The sequence below is a fragment of the Gekko japonicus genome, unplaced genomic scaffold (assembly GCF_001447785.1).
Source record: "Gekko japonicus isolate JY-2015 unplaced genomic scaffold, Gekko_japonicus_V1.1 scaffold2326, whole genome shotgun sequence".
In the NCBI taxonomy this organism is placed as follows: Eukaryota; Metazoa; Chordata; class Lepidosauria; order Squamata; family Gekkonidae; genus Gekko; species Gekko japonicus.
In genome coordinates, this window is record NW_015165890.1 from 171,657 (window position 1) to 196,197 (window position 24,541).

The 24,541-nt window shown below is 41.5% G+C and overlaps 1 protein-coding gene across 1 annotated transcript; it reads left to right on the plus strand.

Moving 5' to 3' along the window:
• The first annotated feature begins 988 nt into the window (after nucleotides 1-988).
• LOC107110538 (eukaryotic translation initiation factor 1A, Y-chromosomal) lies at nucleotides 989-24,072 on the plus strand. Its single transcript, XM_015411331.1, has 7 exons — nucleotides 989-1,182; nucleotides 3,838-3,921; nucleotides 7,585-7,688; nucleotides 20,474-20,524; nucleotides 22,241-22,322; nucleotides 22,420-22,511; nucleotides 23,031-24,072. The coding sequence occupies exons 1-7, from the start codon at nucleotides 1,167-1,169 to the stop codon at nucleotides 23,034-23,036; spliced, it is 435 nt and encodes a 144-aa protein (XP_015266817.1). The 5' UTR covers nucleotides 989-1,166; the 3' UTR covers nucleotides 23,037-24,072.
• The last annotated feature ends 469 nt before the right edge of the window (nucleotides 24,073-24,541 follow it).

Sequence of the window (24,541 nt, forward strand, 5' to 3'; positions counted from 1 at the left end):
CCATTATATATACACAATAACCCTATAAGGAAAGTTAGGCTGTTAATGACGGACCCAAGCTAACCCAACAAGTCTCAACAGAGCTGGGATCTGAACGCAGTTCTCTGGGATCCTTGTCAAATAGTGGCTCATTACTTCAGACTAATGCATAGGGTCTATGCTTGAATGAATGAAGTGGAGTAAGCGAGATTCTTGTGACAACTTAGAAACGATTTCTTTTTAAATCCTAGCACAAGCTTTTATAGACTAGTCTCATCACTTCCTGCATTTCATGGCCCGTTCAGTTTGCTGTTTACGACTACATCACTACATTGGTCTTGTGAGGCCGGTAGGGTTGCCAAGGTCCTCCCTGGCCACCGACGGGGGATGGGGGGGGGGGGTAGGGTTGCCTTATCCAGGTTGGGAAACTCCTAGAGATTTGGGGATGTATGTAACCTGGGGAGGACGGGGACCTCAATGGGGTACAATGCCACAGAGTCCACCTTTCAAAGTACTCGTTTTCTCCAGGGGAACTAAATTCTGTAGTCTAGAGATGAGCTGTAATTCCGGAGGGTCCCCAGGTCCCACCTGGAGGTTGGCATCGCTACTTGAAGAACCACAGTTTTTGAACAAACTTTTTAAAATCTTTAACGTGCCGCACAAGACTGCCGTTTATTGTTGCTACAACAGACCGACAGGCTACTTCTCTACAGCGGCCGATGTACAGGAAAGACCCCTAAAAACCCTCAAGTCCTTTCAGACGCTGCTGCTGCTCCTGCTACGGGGGCGGCTGCATATAAGCCACAGCTCGTATCCGCTAAACACACAAAACTCTTCCCCGCCGCTGGAGGCCTGCCGAGCAAGAAAAGGAAAACGATGGAAGGCGGAAGCACCAACAACCCGCGGACGTGTGATCCTCCGGCCAGAAGGGAACGCTGAAGCGATTCCACGGGGGGGGGCAGGCGGAACTTCACGAGGGAAGGGGATGCCGGGAACGACGAGGAGGAGGAGGAGCGTTCTTCCCACCCTCTCTCTCTCCGCTCGGAAAGGCCGCAGAGGAGCCTTGCGCGGGTGCTGTCGCGAGAAACGCGTCACCGTCACGTTTGCTCGGCGCGTTTCTCTTCCCTTCCTCCTTTTACCTCAGCCAGGAGCGCCAGAAAGACCGTCTTCCTTTCTTCGCTGCCGTCATGCCGAAGAATAAAGGTGAGGCCTCTCGAGCTCCCTTTCAGTCTCCCCCTTCCTTTTTTCTCGATGCTGCGCGGCGCCACCCCCCCCCCGGTACCCCCTAGCTGTGACGGATGAAGGGGGCAGCTGCCGCCGTCCCTTGTTGCTTGGTTGCTGGAGATTGAGGGTTCTCCTTTTTCGGCCTAGGGTTCTTTCAGGTTTCCTCCTCTGGTGTGGAAGCAGCTGTCCGCAGACATGTATCTGCTTGAGCGGGCCCACTTTGCTGCCCTTACTTGTTCAGTGGGGCTTTCTCGGTCGGGTGGGGGCTTAGTACGGAGTTCAGACTGTGACTATTCTCAAACCATTTTTTGTCCTCAGTACCTTCCCCCACTCCGGACGTTTCCTTTGTGTTTGGTTATTATGAGGTAGTACAGGTGTATGTAGAACGGCCTAGTTTCAGTCACTTGTCACCTCCAGATTTAAAAAAAAAGGGGGGGGAGAACAGTCTCTCGGATACTAGGTGTTCAGGAAGACTTTTCTCTGCCTGAACTTCAGGAAAGGTGCTGCTGACTGGGGAAGATGTTCCTGACCTCGATGGTCTAATGATCTGAATCTGTATAACACAAACATAAGGTTCTGTGGGCATTTTGTGTCCTGTGCCTTGTATTTCTGTGGGTTTTGAGTGCTTTTTGGTTCTGTTCCAGCTAGTAGTTAATCTCCTACTAACAGTCTGTTATTAGGATTTGGTCACTGGATTTTTTCACACTGTTGGTTTGTGTATATTTTCTGTTTATGAAAGGAAATACTTCTTTTCAAGCAGCTGTCTGGAAAATCAGTTCCCTGTGGAGAGATTGCTTGGTTGTACTTCTTTATACCAGTTTTGTTAAAAAATTTTTTTACTTGGGATAGTCATGCATGTTTGTATTGAGATGTATATTATCTTGTGTCACTGTCTTGTGTGGTATATTATCTTGTGTGGTTAGGCTGAAGCTCTAAGGGTAACAGTAAACAACTAATTAAAGAATTTTAGTGTTAGACTGGTGACTTTTGAACGGTGTGTTTTCTTACCACCTAGAATAGACAGAAGGTGAATACTTTCCAGTGCATGATGTGAATCTATGCAAATTATGGCACTAGAATATTATATACTAGCAAAATGATTGGATCTTTGTCAGACTCCAAGACAAAGGTGTTTTGGACAGTGAACTCAACTGTTGCCTTGCTGATCACACATCATTAATTCAAATATTTATTGAAAATTGCATAAATATTTTTGAGTCCTAATTTAGGGGATACAACTACTATTTTTCCTGTAGGGCATTTGCAGATATATTACAACATATCTGTAAGCAGTATTATTACTGCAACATCTGGAGAACATCTTCAGAATCTTAAATCAATGTTAATTGACTTAAGGAACATGGTTGATTGGATGGTAATTTTATATGTATTTATGATGAATCCCTGTATCTCCCCAACTGTGGCAGATTTTTCCTGCCAAATCTTTAGTTCCCCTCAGTGACTGAGTTGCCCTACAGTAGTGTGTATATACTCTTTGTCATGGCCACCCTATGTTTAGATATCTAGGCTTATTGTCAGCTCAGGAACTCTACTGAATATACTGGAGCTGTCCAGGTTCCTTTTTAAACCCTTGAGAAATGGTGCTTGAGGCAAATTAACTAAAAAGCAGAATAAAGATTTTATTAAAAATGCAGGGAATATATGTATAATTGGAATAGTCAAGGTTTTGAGACTGCTGAGGTTAAAAACTTTCTAATATATACAGAGATGAACATTCAAGAGAGTGTATTCATCGTTTTGTTTCAAGGCTATTTCTTTGAGAGGTACTTTGTTTAGTATAATTCAGCACTAGTATACTAATATAATAATAATAATTGACGTTTCTAGATTTCTTCCTTTATATATTACAGATTTTCCTTTAGATAATACAGCTTTTCATTAACTCCTGAGGTGTCTCAGCTTTTCCGCTTCGTCACAGACCAGGGTTCTCTTCCCAGCTGCTTTCACTGGCAGTTATTCTCCTTGTCCCTAAGAAGCAATAACTCCTTTTACTATTTGGCTTGTATGAGAGTTCACTCTAACTACCCAGACCTTTTGCCAAATTCTTCTCCAGTATCCTTTGTCTGTATAAGGTGGTTCTGTAGCTTTTCTGACTGAGAATTTAAGTTCTCCCTCAGAGCAATTTTACTATCTCTAAGACAGTGGGGCTTCTCTTCTTCTCTTTGTAGAAGTACTTTTCTGACTGTGGCCTGTCAGAAAACACTGACTCCCAAATGTATCTTCTCTCAGAAGCCAAACCCTGTGGCTACTTATTCAGATGTTGGATTTTGAAAGACCAAAAAGCGAAAGACCAATTTATGAAAGACCACTTGTCTCTCCAGATCAGCTGTTTTATTTTCTCTCTCAACTGATGCTGGCCAATTAGAGAGTGAGCAGTGTAGCCAATCATCTAAGCTCTTCGCTCCAGAAAATATTAACTCTTGAATTCCCTGTCTCTCTAATTCAAGCAGCATCTGGAAATGTCTGCTGTTCTGTGTTATCCATCACAGTATTCCTACACTATTTGGAAAAACCACACCTGTTTTTATTTCATATTTTTGGCAGCCATGTCACTAATTTTCTCAGTACTGATTTTCATACCAGTTTTCAAAATGTGTCATTGTCTCAATTTAGGTAAGGGAGGTAAAAACAGAAGAAGAGGCAAGAATGAGAATGAATCTGAAAAAAGAGAGCTGGTGTTCAAAGAAGATGGACAAGGTGAGACAGTCCATTATATGTTCTTTCATTTTGTGCATAAGGTACACCAGGCATTAGATGCTTCTGGTTTTCAATACCTTCTGCTTTTGTAATCTATAGGTAGACTTATTTATGTTTAAATTGGATTAACTGTTTATAATTGCACTTGGAATCAAGGAAACTTTGACAAATAAATTTCCCATAGTTCAATATGAACTGTTTCCCTGTTCTTAAAATGTAAAGGTTCCCTTGCTCGAAAGCCAGTTGAATCCGACTCTAGGGTTGCGGCGCTCATCTCCATTTCAAAGCCGAAGAGCCAGCACTGTCCGAAGACATTTCCTTGGTCATGTGGCCGGCATGACTAAACACCAAGGCTCACGGAACGCTGTTACCTTCCCACTGAAGTGGTACCTATTTATCTACTTGCAATTTCTTGCTTTCGAACTGCTAGGTTGGCAGGAGCTGGAATTAGAGACGGGAGCTCACTCCGTCATGCGGCACACTCGGGTCCCTAACTGCTGAACTACCGACCTTCCACAGCCTGCTGTTCAGCGTCTCAACCACTTGAGCCACCGCTCAATTAATTTAGAATTAGAAGCCTGGAAAGTATGCTCAAGAATCAAGGTTCATGAGACTCAACATTTTGAGTTTCATGAGCCTTGATTCTTTAACCCTGTAGTCCAGGGGTCCTCAAACTTTTTAAACAGGGGGCCAGTTCACTGTCCCTCAGACCGTTGGAGGGCCGGACTATAGTAAAAAAATCAAGCCGTGGCAGGGCTTCACTCGCAATACAGACACACTTCCCTCCAGCGAGGGTCTCTCTTTCTGAACAAATTGGCTGCTGGTTTTTAAGACTCAGCCTTGTTTTCCTACTATTCTCTTCTTAGTTCTACAGCAGCCTTTGTTCTCTTTTTAAGTGCAATCTGTAAAGTTCATGAATAATTTTTGGGTTGCTAATCAAGGGTTATGCAGGTGGATTAGTGGATCCAGGAGTCCTGTGATGCTAGAACCTCAATTTTGGCTTTGTGTAGTCTATGAAGACCTACAACACTGCATAGAACTAACACCAATAAATGATGTCCTCATCATCATAGGGGACTGGAATGCTAAAGTAGGAAGTCAAAAGGTAACCGGAATAACAGAAAAGTTTGGCCTTGGAAAGCAAAATGAAGCAGGGCAAAAGTTAACAGAGTTTTGTCAAGAGAACACACAGGTCATAGCGAACACCCTTTTCCAACAACCTAAGAGGTGACTCTACACATCGACATCACCAGATGGGCAACACTGAAATCAGATTGACTATATAATTTGCAGTCAAAGATGGAGAAGCTCTATCCAGTCAGTAAAAACAAGACCTGGAGCTGACTGTGGCTGACTGTGGCTCAGATCATGAGCTACTCATTGCAAAATTCAGACTTAAACTGAAGAAAATTGGGAAAACCACTAGGCCATTCAGGTTTGACCTAGATCGCATCCCTGATGAATATACAGTAGAGGTGAAGAATAGATTCAAGGGTCTAGATTTGATAGAGTGCCTGAAGAACTATGGACGGAGATTCGTGACATTGTACAAGAAGCAGCAATCACCACCATCCCAAAGAAAAAGAAATGCAAGAAAGCAAAGAGGCTGTCTGATGAGACTTTACAAGTAGCAGGGGAAGAAGGAAAGCGAAAGGCAAAGGCGAAAAGGAAAGATTTACCCAACTGAATGTAGATTTCCAGAGAACAGCAAGGAGAGATAAGGAGGCCTTCCTGAATGAACAATGCAAAGTAATAGAGGAAAACAATAGAATGGGAAGGACTAGAGATCTCTTCAAGAAAATTGGAGAAATCAAGGGAGCGTTCCATGCAAAGCTGGCCATGATAAAGGACAAAAACGGTAGGGACCTAACAGAAGCAGAAGAGATTAGGAAAAGATGGCAAGAATACACAGAAGAACTATACAAGAAAGACCTCAATGTCCTTGACAAACACGACGGTATAATCACTGACCTTGAGCCAGACATCCTGGAATGTGAAGTTAAATGGGCCTTAGAAAGCATTACTAACAACAAAGCTAGTGGAGGTGATGGTATCCCAGCTGAGCTATTCAAAGTCTTAGAAGATGATGCTGTTAAAGTTCTGCACTCCATTTGCCAGCAAATTTGGAAAACGCAACAGTGGCCACAGGATTGGAAAAGATCAGTATACATTCCAATCCCAAAGAAGGGCAATGCCAAGGAATGTTCAAACTATCGCACAATTGCACTCATATCACACGCTAGCAAGGTCATGCTCAAGATCCTACAAGCTAGGCTTCAACAGTACATGGATAGAGAACTGCCAGAAGTACAAGCTGGGTTTCGAAGAGGTAGAGGAACGAGAGATCATATTGCCAACATTCGCTGGATTATGGAGAAAGCAAGAGAGTACCAGAAAAATATCTACTTCTGCTTCATTGACTATGCTAAAGCCTTTGACTGTGTGGATCACAACAAACTATGGCAGGTCCTTAAAGAGATGGGAGTACCAGACCACCTCACATGTCTCTTGAGAAACCTGTATAAGGGCCAAGAAGCGACAGTTAGAACCGGATACGGAACAACTGATTGGTTCAGCATAGGAAAAGGAGTACGACAAGGATGTATACTGTCACCTTGCTTATTTAATATATATGCAGAGTACATCATGCGAAATGCTGGCCTGGATGAATCACAAGCGGGAATTAAGATTGCTGGGGAAAAGATCAACAACCTCAGATATGCAGATGATACCACTCTAATGGCTGAAAGTGAAAAGGATCTAAAGAGCCTCTTGCTCAGAGTAAAAGAGGAGAGCGCAAAAGTGGGCTTGAAGCTCAACATCAAAAAAACTAAGATCATGGCATCCGGCCCCATCACTCCTTGGCAAATAGAAGGGGAAGCTGTGGAAGTAGTGACAGACTTCACGTTCCTGGGATCCCAGATCACCGCAGACTGTGACAGCAGCCATGAAATTAAAAGACGCCTGCTCCTTGGGAGGAAAGTGATGGCGAACCTAAACAGCATGATAAAAAGTAGAGACATCACCCTGCCAACAAAAGTCCGCATGGTCAAAGCAATGGTATTCCCAGTAGTCATGTATGGCTGTGAGAGTTGGACTATAAGGAAGGCCGAGCGCCGAAGAATAGATTCTTTTGAACTATGGTGCTGGAGGAGACTCTTGAGAGTCCCTTGGACTGCAAGAAGAACAAATCAGTCAATCCTCAAAGAAATCAACCCTGACTGTTCCCTGGAAGGCCAGATAATGAAACTGAAGCTCAAATACTTTGGCCACCAAATGAGAAGGGAGCACTCACTGGAGAAGACCCTGATGCTGGGAAAGATTGAAGGTCAAAGAAGATGGGGACGGCAAAGGATGAGATGGTTAGACAGTGTCATAGATGCAACGAACATGAAATTGAGCAAACTTCAGAGGACGGCGGAAGACAGGAGGGGCTGGCGTGATCTGGTCCATGGGGTCGCGAAGAGTCGGACTCGACTGTGCGACTGAACAACAACAACAACAAAGTCTGTGGTATTCATAGCAGCAGTCAAATATTGTTAGTCTCTGGTTTTAATAGCTCACTACTCCTTACTTGAGAAAAGTGTAAGTTATAGTGATACATATGTCTCTTGGTTCTTGTATACAATTGTCTTGACTGAATTGGTACATAATTTCTTTCAGAGTATGCCCAAGTTATCAAGATGTTGGGAAATGGACGACTGGAGGCATTATGTTTTGATGGTGTAAAGAGGTTATGTCATATCAGAGGAAAGTTGAGGAAAAAGGTATGTTCAAGTATGTATTCATGTATATGGGTATATAAATCTTAGAGGTGCTGTCGTTTATGTATATTTCTTACAGCTTAGGTGAGGTGCTGGAATGGATTGTGTTTGGCTGTCTCAATGAACTTAAACGTTTTTGGGTTTTTTGTATAAATATTTTTTATTGTTATTTATTTATTTATTTATATTTCGACTTGCTATACCGCTCTGACCCCGGAGGGTCTCTGTGCGGTTTACACAATGGGTTCTAAGAACACTTGATCCCTAACTAGGGCCACATGATATAGGGGCGGGGGTGTTGCGGCTTGTTGTTGCTCTGGCTCGGCTTTCTCCAGGCGGTCTCTGGCACTTCGGGATGACTTTCGTTGGCAGGGCCGTTCAGGCACACGGCCCATGTCTGCTTTGGCCTCGGCTCTGTCCATTAGGCTCCGCCGCGCCCGCATTTGTCTCTGGCGCTTCGGGACAACTTTCGTCGTCGGGGCCGTTCAGGGGCCGTTATTGTTATTATCGTTCTGGTTATACATTTTCATCTTTCATTGTGCTTTTACAGTTTTTCCCCATCCTCCCCCCTTCTCTCCAGTCTGTTGTTTTTAGTCCTTTTCTCTCAGCCAGGGGCATAATGTTTGGAGCTTCCACTGAACGTCGTTTCTTTGTTCTTCTTCCATCCATCTCCAGTATATGGTCCATTTCTCTTGGATTGTCGCTGTTCTGTCTTCTGTCTTCCGACGGCATGTCTTAGTTAATTATGGAGATTATATCTGATTAAATAATTTCAAACAAATTGTTAAGCCAGTTTCTCTCTGTCCATTTATTTACATCTTTCCTACCTGCCACTATAACCGCTTTACCTGCTAGAACCATTGCTTTCAGTAATTCTTGGTGCTTTCTCTCTATTTTCTCAAATCCTATTGTACTTATTACATTAATTCAACATCTATGTTTATATTTACTGCAAATAGTCTATTCATTTTTCCTACAATATTTCTCCACAAAATTTTAACTTCTGGGCATTCCCACCACATATGTGAATACCACCCTTTTACATTTTTTTACAGTGCCAACAGTTAGGGCTCAGTCCTGGAAACATATTTGCCTGCGTGGCTGGGGTTCTATACCATTTGGTAAAATTTTTTAATTCTAGTTCTTTAAACTTGTATATTTTAATTTTTGTAATTCCGTTCATAAGTTTTATAGCTTTTTGCTTTGTTATTTGCGTTTGTCTCCCATCTTCTTTGTAACTGAGTAATTCTTTGTTTTTTATCTGAGATCATTTTCTTATATATTGGACCTGCTAACCCTCTTTTATTTTGTTTCATTCTTTTATATATCTCTTCTATTGGTTCCTCTATATTCCTATCCTCCATTAGCTTCTTGACTTTCTTGTATAAACCACCTATTTTTAACCAATATTGTACTCCTGTCTCCCCTTCTAATGTTTGGAGTGACTTCAGAGTTCCTCCATTACACGTATCTTTTATTCTTCTCAATTTTTTTTAACAGTTTCCACCATCTGTGGTCTATACTATCCTTTTCTAAAGTTTCTAATGGTGCCCATCTTGATATACCTTTTAACCACTTTGGTTGCCATTTCTTCCAGATTCTTAATGTATTTCTCCTAGGACCCATCTCTAATTTATCTTCTCTTTCCACTTTATTTGTTAATATACCACATTTCCCTATTCCTTTATTTGCTTCATTTTCAAATTTGACCCATTTCTGATTCTCATCTTCCTCTATTTCTAAAAGTGTTTTCAACTGGAAGGCTTCATAATAACTTACTATGTCTGGTACACCCCACCCTAGTTCTGAATTATGACTATAAATTATTATTTTTTTAAGATTCTGGTCTTTGTACTACCAAATATCCATTCCCTTATTGTTGCATTCCATTCCTCCAGTTTTTGTTTGGTAACCTCTAATGGTAGTACTTGAAATAAATATGTTAATTTAGGTATCCAGAACATTTTTACACTCCTAATTCTGGATGTTATATTTAAGAACTCTCTTTTCCACCTTTTCCTGTCTCTTGTTATTTTTCTCCAAACATTATTATAGTTTTTCTCTACAATCTTATTAATATTCTGATGTATTTCTATTCCTAAATATCTAAATCTCTTGACTCCCAATCCTATTTTGGTTAATATATTGATTTCTTTCTTTTCCTCTCGATTCACATTATGGTATAATACTTCTGATTTCATCATATTAATTTTTAAACCTGACATTGTTTCAAAATCCTCTAGTATCACCTTTGTCTCTTTAATTCCTTCCTTTTGGTTGGACATTATTGTTATTATATCATCTGCAAACAGATTAATCTTCATCTCTTCTTTGCCTATTTTACAACCTTCTATCCTTCCTGAATTTCTAATTCTTTCCACTAATTGTTCAATCGCCATTATGAACAAAACAGGTGAAAGTGGGCATCCTTCTCTTACTCCCCTTGTAATTGGAAATTGTGCACTGTGTTCACCGTTTATTCAAACTGCCGCTGAGCCTTCTCTCTATATTTCCTGTATGGTTTTTATAAATCCCTGACCAATGCCATATTTCGACATTATATTCCACAAGAATTCATGAGATAATATATCAAATGCTTTATATACATCTAGTTTAAGCAAACCTATTTTCCCCAAATGGCAGTGACTTAATACATTTAATATTTTTCTATTCGGGTGGGCTATACTTCTGTTTTTAACAAAACCATACTGATCATCTTTTATTACTTTGGGAATAATATTTTCGAGTCTATTTGCCATTATTTTAGCAAAGATTTTATAATCTTGATTTAATAGGCTTATTGGCCTATAGGAACCCACTTCCTGAGGGTCCCTCTGTGGTTTTAATAATATTGTTATTTCTGCTGTCCTCCAAGTGTTACGTGCTTTTCCTCCCTTTAGTATAGTATTAAAGATTGTACATAGTTCCGGTACTAGAATTTCTCTCATTTCCTTATGGAATTCTGCTGTAAATCCGTACATACCCGGTGATTTACCTGTTTTTAAACCGTTTATTACTTGTTCTATTTCTTGCATTGTTATTTCCCCTTCAAGCCCTTCCTTTTCTGTTTCTGTAAGTTTAGTTTCTATTAATTCCTCAAATTCCACCGTATTCTTTTTTTTGTATAGGGTCTTATAGAAATCCATAAAGGCTTCCTTGATCTCTCCTGGATTCTGTGTTATATTCCTGTTAACTCTAATGGTTCTTACTCTTTGCTTATCTCTTTTACTCTTTAAATAGTTTGCTAATCTTTCGACTGAATTTATTGAATTCCTCTGGAATTCATCTCTTACCGTGACTTATTTTTTCCATAGTGCCCTAGAGTCTAATGAATCTAATTGTTTCTTCAATTCTGTAGTTAATCTTTCTATTATGACAAAATTTCTGTAATTGCTGTTTTTGTAAGTTCTCAAGTTCTTGTATCTTATCATTTCTTACAGAGTACCATCTTTTTAAAAATTCTTTCTCTTTCATTATACACTGTCCCCTGATTACAGCTTTGGCTGCATCCCAAAGCATATCTGTAGTTACTGTTCCTCTGTTCTCCTGAAAGTATAGTTTTATCTGGTTTTCCATATATTGTTTATCCTTTCCCTTAGATATGATCATATTATTGTATCTCCATGTTTTTTTTACTCTGTCCCAGTTGACCTCTATTTCTATGCTAACGGGGGCATGGTCTGAAATCCATATTGGGTGTGTAACTACATTTTTGGCTCCCATTTACCAAATTCTTTAAGTATTATAAAGTCTAAACGTGAAGCTGTTTTATGTCTGTTTGAAAAATATGTCGGTTGTGGCATCAATCCCAAAGCTTCATATGCTTCTATTAGGCCCCATTTTTTCCACCATATCACATTATTTTTAGTAACATCCATATTACAATCCCCTGCTATTAATACTTCTCCTCCTGCAAATGTCTGTATTTTTTAAAAAATGTTTAATTAAGAATCTTTTTTGTCCTTTATTAGGGGCATATATATTTACTAGTAAACATTTAACAAACAGATATCTTCCCTCCTCATTTGCTATTATTTCTTTTATCTTAATATCGTACTTCTTATGTACTAATATTGCCACTCCTCTCGCCTTAAATTCACTTCTAGCTTCAGCCAGCACCACCCACACTGGGTCTTTAAGCAACGGTTTATTATCTCTCTTCGTTTTATGTGTTTCCTGCAGGTACATAATATCTATGTTCTGTTGCTTTGTAAATCTGGAGAGTCTGTATCTCTTTAAGTCAGAGCTCAAGCCATTCACGAATGAACTTAAAAGTTGTTTACATGTGGGCTATATAGTTGGTGGTTTCCACTGACAATCTACTTGGTGTGTCAGTGAAATGACCGGTAGTGTCCTGGCTTGTTGGCATTGCTAGGGGATGGGATTGGCATTGGTGCTTAACAGACATTCTTGTTCTAGTCCTCACTTTTTTGAGCACACAAACCTTGCTAACACTATTATTTAGTCACTGTGTCTTCTGCACAGTTCCACATGGTATTGTGCTGGCCAGCCGCAGAGAATAAGACTAAAGCTTTCCAGAAGATTCAAAGTGTTTAGCTCTCCCCTTTCATCTCGAAGTGGTCTTTCCTGCCCAAACGGGCATGTGACTGAGGCAGGAAGAGCATTCCTCCCTCAGTTCTCTCTTTGCTGCCATGGAGAGAGGATGCTTGTCTGAAGCTTTCCCTCACCTCAGGATTGTCTTCGGAAGATTCTCTAGTAAATTTTTTCAATCATGGCACTTTTTAGGAAATGTAGAGAATGTGGGACCAAAATGGCCCAGAATGGTGAGCAGTGACATCCATCTGCTGAGCTCAAGGAGTGGCACAACACCATAGTTTGTGACTCTTGCTGCCTGTTTACCGCAAAGTGCACCATGAAAGGGCTGCTGGACTAAAAGCTGCATCATGGGAGAAAGCTCTGGCACCCCTCCAGCTGAATGTGAGAAGCAGCCCAGAGAAAAGGGCTCATACACCATCAGTCATATCTGTTCCTTCAGCCTCCCCCGGTGGGATTGACTGATAAAACAGGCTTTGACTCCAGGTGCGGCAGAGCCACCACCCAAGAAGTCAAAGGAAAAGACAAAACTCCTCCTTGCATCTTCTCCTTGGCACTGTCTGTCACCTTGGCATCCTCGAACACCATCACCTGAATGTCAAGAGGCTTCGCTTCCTGCCAAGACCTCATCTTATCTTGATGCTGAAAAGATTGTCTCCACACTCTTGGAGCTTCTGGTCACCGCAGTAGCTTCAATCACCGTTGAGGATCAGAGCCAAGCAACTGTCCCACCTGAGAACTCCATATTTGGGGCAGACAGATTTACCTTTCACTTCAGGTGATAGTGGCTTTGAGGTGCCTCCGCCACTTGCACCTCCAGGTCAGCAGTTGAAGGGTATTTCATCATCACATTCTTCAGTCCTTTTCCTTGCTGCCCACCATACAGTCCAATGTATATGCCTCAGTGGGGCCATCAGCCACCTTATCTGGGTCAGTTCCCCATGATGCCTTCAACCATCAGTTCTGATAGGCATCCAGCCCCTTTGATGTTGCAGTGACAACTTAGGAGCCATGCACCAAGCAGGCTTCCTCTTTTGGAGCTGAAAGAGGGTTTGGGCCAAGGGTCTGAGGTGAAATCAGAATGCACCTTGATGCCTTCACCAGAGGATGCTGTCAGCAATCCATTCCCAGTGTCTCCTATGGAAGTTCTGAGGCTCTGGAGTTAGAGTGTCTCTCATCAGATCTGAGACCATTGGGCCAATCTTGAAGATGTTGTATGGATCCAACTCAGGTCCCATTGTGTTCCCAATGCTTCAGGGAGCCCTGGACATAGCTAACAATAGTTGGGCAAAACTGGCATTGCGTCCAGCATCTGCAGAAAAGCATGAGAACTTATACAAAATCAAGGAAGATGAGAGTTCCTTTTTCAGCACCCTCAAGCTAATTCACTGGTGTTGGAAGTTCTAACATCCAGGCAGAGGCCAGGTTCCCATTCGTTGCCTATGGACAAAGAGGGCCGTAAGCTTGACACCTTGGGCCATAAAGTTTATTCCTCGGGAACTTTGGGCTTTAGAGTGGTGAATTCAGTACCAGATGTTTTTATGGGAAAGGTTATCCCATTATATTGCCCTACTGCCAGAAGACAAAAGGACTCTGGCTAAGGTTCTGCATGCAGAAGGACTTAAATTCAGCAAACAGCATTTGAATGTAAAATTTCCGGAAATTTTGAAGCTCGGAAAAAATCCTTTTTTTCGAGGGGAAACGGAAATTTTCGGAAAAATTGGAAAAAATGCTACATTAGCATTTCTTTTGTCTTTTCTAGATTGAAAGTCATCTTTTTTAGGAACTTTAGGAACATAAAATATGACTATGGATATTTTTACTTGGCATGAAATTATCACAACTAGCATATTAAAAATATAGTGTATCCAAACAATTATTACAAACAGAATACCCACCCACATGCAAGAACAAAACTGAAACTTTTTTATTTTCTTCTGACAATCGCACCTCCTAAAGGAAGAAATGCATCTTGTTCTTGCATTGGAGAGTTCAGTTTGTAACCTAGGACTTGCTTGTCCTCAGTGCACAGAAATTAGATCAATCTGATACCGTGTGTGTGTGTGTATATATATAAAAGAAATGATTTGAAAAATATTTGAACACCTTGTCTTAAAATATTTTATTCCTCATGTTAAAATAAAACGTTCCATAATCAATTTTTTTTCCCTTTTCTTTTTTTCAATTTTTCCAATTTTTCAGAAAAAAACAAAAAGGCTTCAGGAAAAAAACAGAAAAAAAGTTTTTCCCCGAATTTTTCCGGTTTTTTCTGGGCCTTCACATCTCTAGTTTGGAGTAGTGTTAAGAAGGTTGTGGCCATTGGCACTCCCTATGGACACCAGGGCAAAAATTGAGAGCTTTTTTAAAAAAAAATTATTTACTTGGGATTTATATCCCGCCCTACCCAAGCGGCCCAGGGCGGCAAACTTACCTTTCAAAGGGAAGGGACTTTTCAGTAAGCAAACAAATGCAGTGTAAAAACAAGCAGATGGCCAAAACTTTAGCAATAACTTCCAAGTTGTGCTCCTCTTATAAACAGGTATTTTTCTCAGGCTTTCCTATCTGTACCTTTACCAGGAACTTTATAGGTACCAGCGTGTTCAGCCACAGCATTGGCAGTACTGTCCACTCTTTGTCTTACACAGGCCCTGGTCACACGGGCCGGAAAATGTGGGGGGGAAGCGTGGCTGTTTACCCCGGAACAAAGTAACGTGCGGCAGCCCAATTAGACGTCCCATCGAGGTCCCGTGGTTAGGCCGTTAGGTGCTGATCACAAGGCTAGTCTGCAACGCAGCAAAGAAGCGGCACGGCGCGATCACACCGGCAATTGCACTGCGCCACTTCCATGGCAAACGGGATTTTTTTGTCTCACCGTGGAGACTTAAAAAACAACAACATCCGGTTTGCAACAGGACATGGGCGGGTGTCGGATGCCTCGGGTTTCCAGCGGAAATGCGATCAGACACCCGCCCTTGCCCCACGTTTTCCAGAAACTAGTACATCGTATGTGGTGGTTTTTTACTCCGCATCTTCGGCAACAAGCCACGGGTGCCCTACGCTTCCCAGATGTTGCGGTGTGATCGCACCCGGAAAATCCGCCTATCATCCATGTCTTCAGTGTGGCAACTTCTCTGTGTGAACAGGGCCACAATCAGTCAAACAGGCAGCATGGCAAACAGAGGGGAAAACAAACTCCACAGTCCCCTCAGGACGAGCCGAATAGGGTCCCTATTCTAATTAGACCAGGCTCCGGACTTTTTGGACAGGCTGTCCTGTTTTTTCCAGGCGTAAAGCACAATAATCCAGGACAAATTAATTCCTCAGGTCCTCCTTTTGGCCCCCAAAACTATCCACATGTGCATCCTACTCAACCAGATGGCAAAGATTCACTGACTGGGCAACCACCAATGCAGTCCAGCCTGACATATGTTCCCTGTCACATATTTTTGGGTATTTACTGTTCCTCAAGGATAGTGATGTCATTTTGTTCGTTAAAGATACACTTGGCAGCCATGTTGGCCTTTTACGTGGACAGTTTCACAGTGTTTTCCAAGCCCCATTCAAAAAGATTTGCTCAATCTAGAACTACCAGTTATCCTCCACTTTCCCAGTGGAGCCAGTCATTAGTATTATCTGAACTAATGCACACAGACCATTCAAACCCTTAGCCAAGTGTGATTTCTCTCTCTTATCCTGCAAGACTGCCTTCCTGGTGGCATCACTTGTGCATGCAGAGTGGGAGCGCAGTCTGTGCTGTGTTTCCCTGTTCACCAAGTTTCATAAGGACAGAGCGATCCTCTGTTCCCGTCTTAGCTTTCTACGGAAGGTAGTTTCCGAGTTTCACATCTTGCAAGACATAGTCCTACCAGTGTTCTTTCCAGCACCAGTTCCAGCAGCAGAACAAACGTAATGCACAATGCACAAAAAGTTTTAGAAAGACCAGGACTTGTTTATCTGCATTGCTGGCCCTAACAAAGGCAGGACAGCATCTTCTCAAATCCTGTCCAGGTGGATAGTGCTGGCAGTGAAACTGGCATATTTGGCTGATGTAACATGCCCTCTACCACTGAGAGCTCATTCCACCACGGCCCAGGCATCGTTGCCTGCTTTTCACTGTGAAGATTCTCTGAACAACATCTGCAGGGCTGCTACCTTCTGACTCCGTTCATGTCCGTGAGATAGTACTCCCTTGATGCAGCTTCGAGGAATGAGGCAGCTGTGGGAAGAGCAGTGCTGCAGTCACTTTTTTACTGACCAGCCCGCACCCACCTTCTCGATAAGTGAGCTTGCTGCTCTCCCATGTGGGACTGCATAGAAACCACAATGGTGAAAACAGAGTTGCACTTATTTGTACGTGTTGTTCATCAACTGGTCTTCTGTGCAGGCATACATATCTCCCTCCTTTCCCTGCTGTGGGCTGCTCATTCAGAGGGCCTGTCTTCTTCCACAGCGGTGAAAGGATAACTGAGGGAGGAATGCTCTTCCCACTTCCATCACATGCTCGTTTGGGTGGAAAATGCTGGCTCAAGGTGGAGGGCAGGGAGAGTGCTCCAAACGCCTCACATCTTCTGGAAAGCTTTAGAGTCTTATTCTCTGTGGTTGGCCTGCTCAGTACTATGTGTGCCTGCACAGAAGACCACTCAATGACGAACAGGTAAGTGCAGCCCTGTTTTCTGTTATCTGCTGTCTCCCTCCAGGACTGCTGAGTCTAAAAGCTCTACTAACTTTTATTATAAATTTACATTCTCTTACTTGAACTTTGCTCATGATTTTCTTATACTATACTGAAGCTTCCATTATTGATTTGCAAGTTAGAACTTCTGTGATCTTTTCTGTCTTTAACTTGCTCGTAAATGTTTCATTCTGTGCTCAAGATTATGCCAGCTTCTTCCATAAATGTTGACAAGATCTGCTGTGAATTTCCATGTGCCCTTCCTTGGTCCTTTCCCTTCCATTTCAGATTGACTCTCCTTCTCTCCACCTTCAGTCCAGGATTGATTACCTTAATTAGCTGACTTGCCTCCATCTCATTTATCACCCCCCCCCCCCCCCTTTCTGATGCACAGTCAATTTCTGTCTGGCTGCTATCCTCTGTTTTTAAGCACACCTCTTCTTTCCATTACTCCTTAATAGTCCTTCCAGTATATTGTAACTACACTTATAAGGCTAAAAAAACTCTTTCCATTTGATCAAATCAAGAGATTATTTCACATTTTCCTTGACACGTACATGGCTTTGACTCTGATAATCTACTTCTTCTTGGGCTTCCATGATCCTTGCCCTTTTTGTTTTATTTTTCCCCTTTGTTTTACCTTTTCCACTTCCTTTTGACCACTCTTTGTCTCCATTGCTGTCCCTTGTAGCTTAATTAGTGCTTTCTGTTTGCTATTTCTGTAGTGGTTCACAGCTGTTAGTGTGGCTGCTGCTAAGATCTTGAAGTTCCCTAATGCTCTGTTTGCTCTCACTCTCATCATTTCTGCAAAGCGATTCACTATTCCTGGAATAGTTCTCACCAGGAAAGAGAGGGAAATGGTTCCTCTTTGACTCTAGATCCCAACCCAAGATCCACTTCATGAGTTAAGCTCTAAGCCAGAGGTGTTGAACTTATTTGTTATGAGTGTCAGATCTGACATAAATGTCACTTTGTCAGGCCAAGCCATGTGTGCCATTAAATGTAATGCCAGATACCGGAGATACAGACTTTTTAAATGACAACAGCTGCTAAGTTCAGAGTTGGTGTCTCCTCACTGCAAGGCTTCATGGGCTGGCGGGGGGGGGGGGGGGGGGATGCAGAAGTAAACCTGCATGGGCAGACTCTCCAGAGTGTGGCAGAAATAGAAGTAAGCCTGGGGCATTTCTGTGTGGTTCTCTCTCCCACAAGGCTTTGCATGTTTAGCTGTTGTCATATGCCTCTCTCAGACCTCACAATGATCTCTCTTCTGACAACGCACTCTGTTCTAAAAGAACTGTTTACATTTCTGAGTTCAATCTGGAAATCAAAACCATTTAAATATCAGTATGCAGCTCCAGAATCCTTCCTTGTTTCTAACCTAGAAGATTATGAGTTAACTCTGAGCAGAGCTTATTTTGTCAGCAAGGGGAAGGATTTGGGTTTCATCATTTTTTAATAGATGGCTACTCTGAATTTCTCTTCCATATAATGTCAGTATCTGCCACTGTTCAGGGCCCACTGCCAACACCTCCCTTGTTAGGTCTTGACCAGTGGCCGAAATGTGTACTCCAAAATAAGATATAAGTGCAATCTTTATTTATAAGTATTGGGTTTTTATGTCTTCTATTATGAGCAATACTGAAATTGCTACTTGCTTGAACATTTTTTGCACTATGGTTTTGTACTTCAATAAAGAAGAGTTACTTTGGAACAGTTCTCTCCCCCCCCCTTTGAAACTACAGGGTCTCTGCCAGTTTCATCCCCCTCCCTTATGGAGCTGGGTGACTTTAGGAGTCCTGCACTCCTATTTTCCCCAACAGAGAGCCTGTGCTGCTTGGAGGGGGGCAAACCCCATCCCCAGCCCACTCCTACCACGAATGCTGTGAGCCCAGGCTCCAGGGTAGAAGAAGAAGAAGAGATTGGATTTATACCCCGCCCTTCACTTGGAGCAGCTTACAAACGCCTTTCCCTTCCCCTCCCCACAACAGACACCCTGTGAGGTGGGTGGAGCTGAGAGAACTCTGACATAAGCTGCTCTTTTTCAAGGACAGCTGTGCCAGAACTTGTGACTGACCCAAGGTCACATCAGCAGGTGCAAGTGGAGGAGTGGGGACTCAAACCCGGTTCTCCCAGATTAGAGTCCGCGCACTTAACCACTACACCAAACTGGTAAAAATACAAAGTGTTGTGAGCTCCCCCCTGCCCCCGAGCCACCATGGAAGGGGACTGGGAAGACAAGTTGAACTAACCTTCCTGGCTGCAGAAGCGGGGGGGGGGGGCTGGTAGCCCAGGAGTGAGGCCACAGTCACGGCAGGATCCAGACCACACAATGTGTGATAAGCTGGAGATGCCTGTGTGGCAGCAGCCACCTCCAGCCAAAGCCACCAGACCATCCATGGTGGGGCGATACTGGAGCTTCAAGCTAGAGATCGTTGGCAAGTTGTGCCACCCCCATGCAGCAGTTGCTCCCCCAGGCTGAAGACCACTGGATCATCCGATGGGTAAACAGGCACTGCATACACAAGGCTACGTGTGTGGTAGAGGCTCCAGGCCACCCAGTGACCAGTTAATCACCAGCTCCTCATGAAGCAGCAGCAGCTCCCTATGGCTAAAGGCTGCTGGATGTTCTATGGGGGGAGGCCTGGCCACTGAGTTCTGTGCTTGTGGCAGGACTAGGACCCCAGTGTGTGGAAGAAACTGCCAATGAATTCCCCTCATGGTCCAAAGTACAGCTGCCACATGGGGGGGGGGGGGTTTGAATACAGCAGTGGTGCTGGCTGTCAGCAGGCCGTAGTAGAGAATCATCTATACCCCCACACACACACACAAGCAAATGCTGATCTCCACAGCTATGTAGGACAGCACCCCTAGAGCTACAGGTTGAGTGGAGAGCTGTGCGACCTCACCTTGGAACCTTGTGCTGGCTGTGGTGGCTTCCAACTTACCAGTTTACCGGTGAAGCTGCCACATAAGCGAAAGGGTTCTGCTTGAATTCTACAGATGAGGTGGTTGTGCTGTGCTAAAGCTACAATCTGAGTGGTTCCACCCACTCGCCCCCTCCCCGAGCAGCCTCCTGTTCCCTCTATCACACCAGTGGCTCATGGGCTGGGTAAGAGCCCTTGAAGGGCCGGTTCTGGACCCCAGGCCTTGTGTTTGACACCCCTGCTGAATATTCAGTAGCTTGAAAGATAGTGTTACCTCATGCTCTAGTTCAACAGCTGAGAGTTGACCTCAGTTGCAACTACCCAGTCTAGCATAGTTGTATTCCTGAAAATGAAACTTTTGTTAACTGTAATCAACCTTACAGATAATTTCAGCAGGTCATTACTGAGACATACTGGAGGCAGGGGAAGTGGTCAGAAATAAATTTAGTGCATTTTGTTAACTTTCTGCAGATAAGTTTTATTCACGGTCATTGACCAACACATAAAACAATGTCACAACTTTCTGCAAAATTTTGTGCTTTTCTTAATGTCATTTATTGATTTATTCGATTTATATATTTTTAATTAAAGGAGCAAGGTCTTGTAAAAATTATTCAGTTACTTGCTTTATTTTTTAGGTTTGGATAAATACGTCAGATATCATATTGGTGGGTTTAAGAGACTACCAGGTAAATATTCTTTGCTTTGTTTGGTTTATATAACAGTGAATTCAGTTCTAAAACACTGATGTGAGTTAGTAATATTTTAACGTAAGCAAAGTATCTCTTTTATAGAGAAAGTATAACTATGAGAAGTCTCAAATAACCTTGCGCCTTGGTATAAATACATTTTATATATTCCCCATTTCAAAGGATGTCTTGGGGAGAAAAGAAGTAGATTAGCTAATTGTGTGGAGTCGTGTTTAAAGCCCAAATTACCCATACTTTGCCATTCAAAGCAAGTCATTAAATAGTTGAAGAAAAACTATAGTTGAAGACAATAGTTGAAGAAAAAAGACTATAAGATCTTTTAGAATTCTTTTGTCAGGCGATGTGGCTTTCACTGAATGATGCTAGTAATTCAGGCGGGGTAGCCGTGTTGGTCCAAAGCAGCAGAACAAAGTTTGAGTCCAGCGGCACCTTTAAGACCAACAAAGTTTTATTCAGCTGTAAGCTTTTGTGTGCAAAAAGCTTACTTTGAATAAAACTTTGTTGGTCTTAAAGGTGCCGCTGGACTCAAACTTTGTTCTGATGCTAGTAATATTGGCCAAGATCTTGCTTGCTAGAAACCAGATCCACTGCCTGCATATAGGAAAAGGTAGAACTGGCTTCAGTAAATGGCTGTGGAGTAGGAAAATATGAGGAGAGTCCTGTATTAAAGCCTTTCTATCAGCAACCCATGTTGGCTCCCTCACCCCCCACCCCCCCCCAGCTTTTTGTTCACTGGTGAGAGAGCCTTCAACTTCATGCCAGGCAGGCGTTGGTATGGGCAGAAGGGGAGGGACAAATAGGAGAGGTCTGTAGGATGACTGAGAAGATAGATCCAGTAGCACAGGCCCATCCCTTGGCCACATTGCTCATGGTATTTGTGACGGGCTGAGGCTGGGGAAGGAAGGAAAAATAACCATGCTTGATTTCAGTGAGCTTATCCTAGAGCAACTCTGTTTAGGATTACACTGTAATTTTAAAATGGGAGTCTTATCAGAATTTAACACAGTGAGATTACTTGGTATTAACATAACCTTTGAGGGTTCAAAATGCTGTACCTAAATTATCATAGTTGTTACTACCACCATGTACACTAGATGTATTTTTTTCATCATTATTGTAGCAGATGGGGGAATCACACCACCTAGTGACTTTGTAGGAAGTAAGATTTGAACTGTACACAACTATGTCTCTTAGCCACCACATAATACTAGGTCTTTTAATAATACAAATTGTAGTACGAAAACGATCAGTATTCAGGTTTTTAGAAGCATAACCCTGACCTGGTTGGACCAGGCTAGTTTAGTGTCATCAGATCTCAGAAGCTAATCAGGGTTGGTCCTGGTTAGTACTTGGATTGGGAGACCACCAAGGAATCCCAGAGTTGCTGTATAGAGGCAGGCAATGGCAAACCACCTCTGTTCTTCTCATGTCTTGAAACCCCTACGGGGTTGCCATATGGTGCTTTCCACCACCAACCATGTTAATTGGTTGCAACAGACAGTGCTTTTACTTAGTGTGGTATTTTATAGTCAAGATATATACATAGTAACTCTAGCCAGTGAAAGCACATATCACAATGAAGTGCCAGATAACTGCTTTTTCAAAATATGACAGTACTTATGAGTGTTAAAGTGGCAATGCTTTAAGAAGAAGCTCTTTTTGAATGTTACTTATAAATACTTTAATTTCTTTTAGGATAACAAGGCTGATGTTATTCTAAAATACAATGCAGATGAAGCCAGAAGTCTGAAGGCATATGGAGAACTTCCAGAGCATGGTGAGAATTTCTCAAGGACAAATCAGAGGGCTTTGGGAACAAGGGAAAAAATCCACTGGAATTTCTACTGTGTGTTTAATATAATTCTCTTATTTAGCTAAAATTAATGAAACTGACACATTTGGACCTGGTGACGATGATGAAATCCAGTTTGATGATATTGGAGATGATGATGAAGATATTGATGATGTAAGTATTGTACTGGGAAGCATTCAGCTATTCACATGGTGGTTTTAGGAATGTGTGCTAAAACCTTGAAACTTCTAATCTTAAAGCTGTGCAGCCTGCTAGTTGCTCAGTAGTTTATCCAGAGGTATTCCAGTGTACATCCAGGTGGATACAAATCCATTTCCTTGCATTTGAGTTATGAGATGAGTACCTTTTATGCTGCACTTTTGGATCCCTAAAAATTAACATTGTTGAACTTGCCAAACCATGTAGATAGTAATTCTTTTTCAGATGTAGAAATGGAAGCTTATCTTAAACTACAAACCAAGTGAAGTTAATGATTTCTGTATCATTGATCTCAATGGGAGAGAATTGCACATGTCCTACTAGGTCATAGATATAAGAGTAAAATGGTAAAAGTAGTACAGGGGGCCAAAAATCAAATCAGTTGTGCATTTGATTACTTTATGTAATACTGATTATCTGAATTTGAGTTAAGATTGTCATGGTAATGTAATTATATCCCTCTTTTACTTACAGATCTAAACAGAACTGGGAGGTATACATTCCAACTTTCCACCTCAAGAATTATTTTGTTTCAAGTCCCTATCCTTAAGAAGACTGAAACTGCATAACAGTTGTAGTTACAGGAAACCTACCTATTGCCCAGTGTTTAAGTATTTATATTTCTTTAAGAAACAGATAATGTTGGACTTGCAAATGAAATATTACAGCTATTTTTGTCTCTCTACCAATTAGACTTTTACATCTGAGTGTAAATATACTTACTATGAGCTCCCATGTTTGCTTCATCTGTTTTTGCCACTAAATTTCAGTAAAGCTGTGTTCTCAAATAAAAAAAATTGCTGAATTATGAATTATGTATTTTGATTAAATAGCCAGTTCAGGTTAGTGTTTACCTGCCAGTGCAGTGTCATTTCCTATTATCCCTTAAACTTGAAGTCAACTTGTAAGATTTTGATAATAGCAAAGGGTCATTAAAGTTCATAATGCCTGGATATGCTTTTTAAGTTTAGGTGCATGTTACTTTTATACTGGTTTTGATATTAAATTTCCTCTCTTTCACAGATAAACTCGCCATAGTGGAGAGAGAATAAATTTTAAAAATTATGTATGTTTGAACTGCTATTCTGTATTTGGTAGTGGTAATGCTGAAGTTAAACACTGGGTGGCACCAAATTTAAGTTATTCATTGATTTGGAAAACTTGCACTGTTCTCTTGTAATTAAACATTTTGAAAGGTTAGGGTTGCCCTTGCAAGAATAAATGCTGAACAGTTATGTTGATACAAACTTAAAATATTTTTACATTACAAAAAATTCTTATGTTAGAGAGTAAAGTTTTATTTTGAACTTAAATTCCACAAATTATAAGGTACAACTGGAGAGACTTTTAGTACAGTCTGATTTGGAGTATTTAAGACATTACTGTGAAATTTTAAAAATCTCTATCACTAATTAACAAGCAGATCAACTAAAGGAATGAGCTTTTCCAGCTTGAGTGGGAGTGGTGCACCTAAGAAGTTCAATAAAGACTAACATGGTCATATAAAAATTTACAAATTCTGGACTCAGTTTGTGTCTCCTTAGTGTTTTATATTACAGTCTTGATGTTATTCAAAGGGAATTAAATTGCTATTAGATAACACATTTGGTATATTTTTATGTGAATACTGTAAGTTCTTAAAATTTATTATTAAAGAACTGTTTTAGACATGAAATTGTACTTAGCTAAATTTGATTACCATACTGTAAAATTAGCCTCCTTTACGTTGAATTCTAAAGGTTGGAGATTGATGACAGTTGAACCTCCAATATTGCTTTTCTGATAAGTATCAAAATAATTTTAATTGTGTCCTTTCCAAGAGACAGATGGAAGAGCAAGTGTGTGCATGTTTGGAAAGTTATATTTTAAGTATATTGGTTTTCAAAATCTGATAGAACTGTTTAGGAGAGGGCTATTGCTTGGAACTCATGGTAGGTTAAAAAACTTCAGCTTCCATTGTTTGAATAAGCAAATATGCTATGTAA

Bases quoted from the DNA above. Each gene is read 5' to 3' on its own strand.
- LOC107110538 (XM_015411331.1), top strand. The intron at 7,689-20,473 runs GTATGTTCAAGT...TTTATTTTTTAG, and splicing joins GAGGAAAGTTGAGGAAAAAG to GTTTGGATAAATACGTCAGA. The intron at 20,525-22,240 runs GTAAATATTCTT...AATTTCTTTTAG, and splicing joins TGGGTTTAAGAGACTACCAG to GATAACAAGGCTGATGTTAT.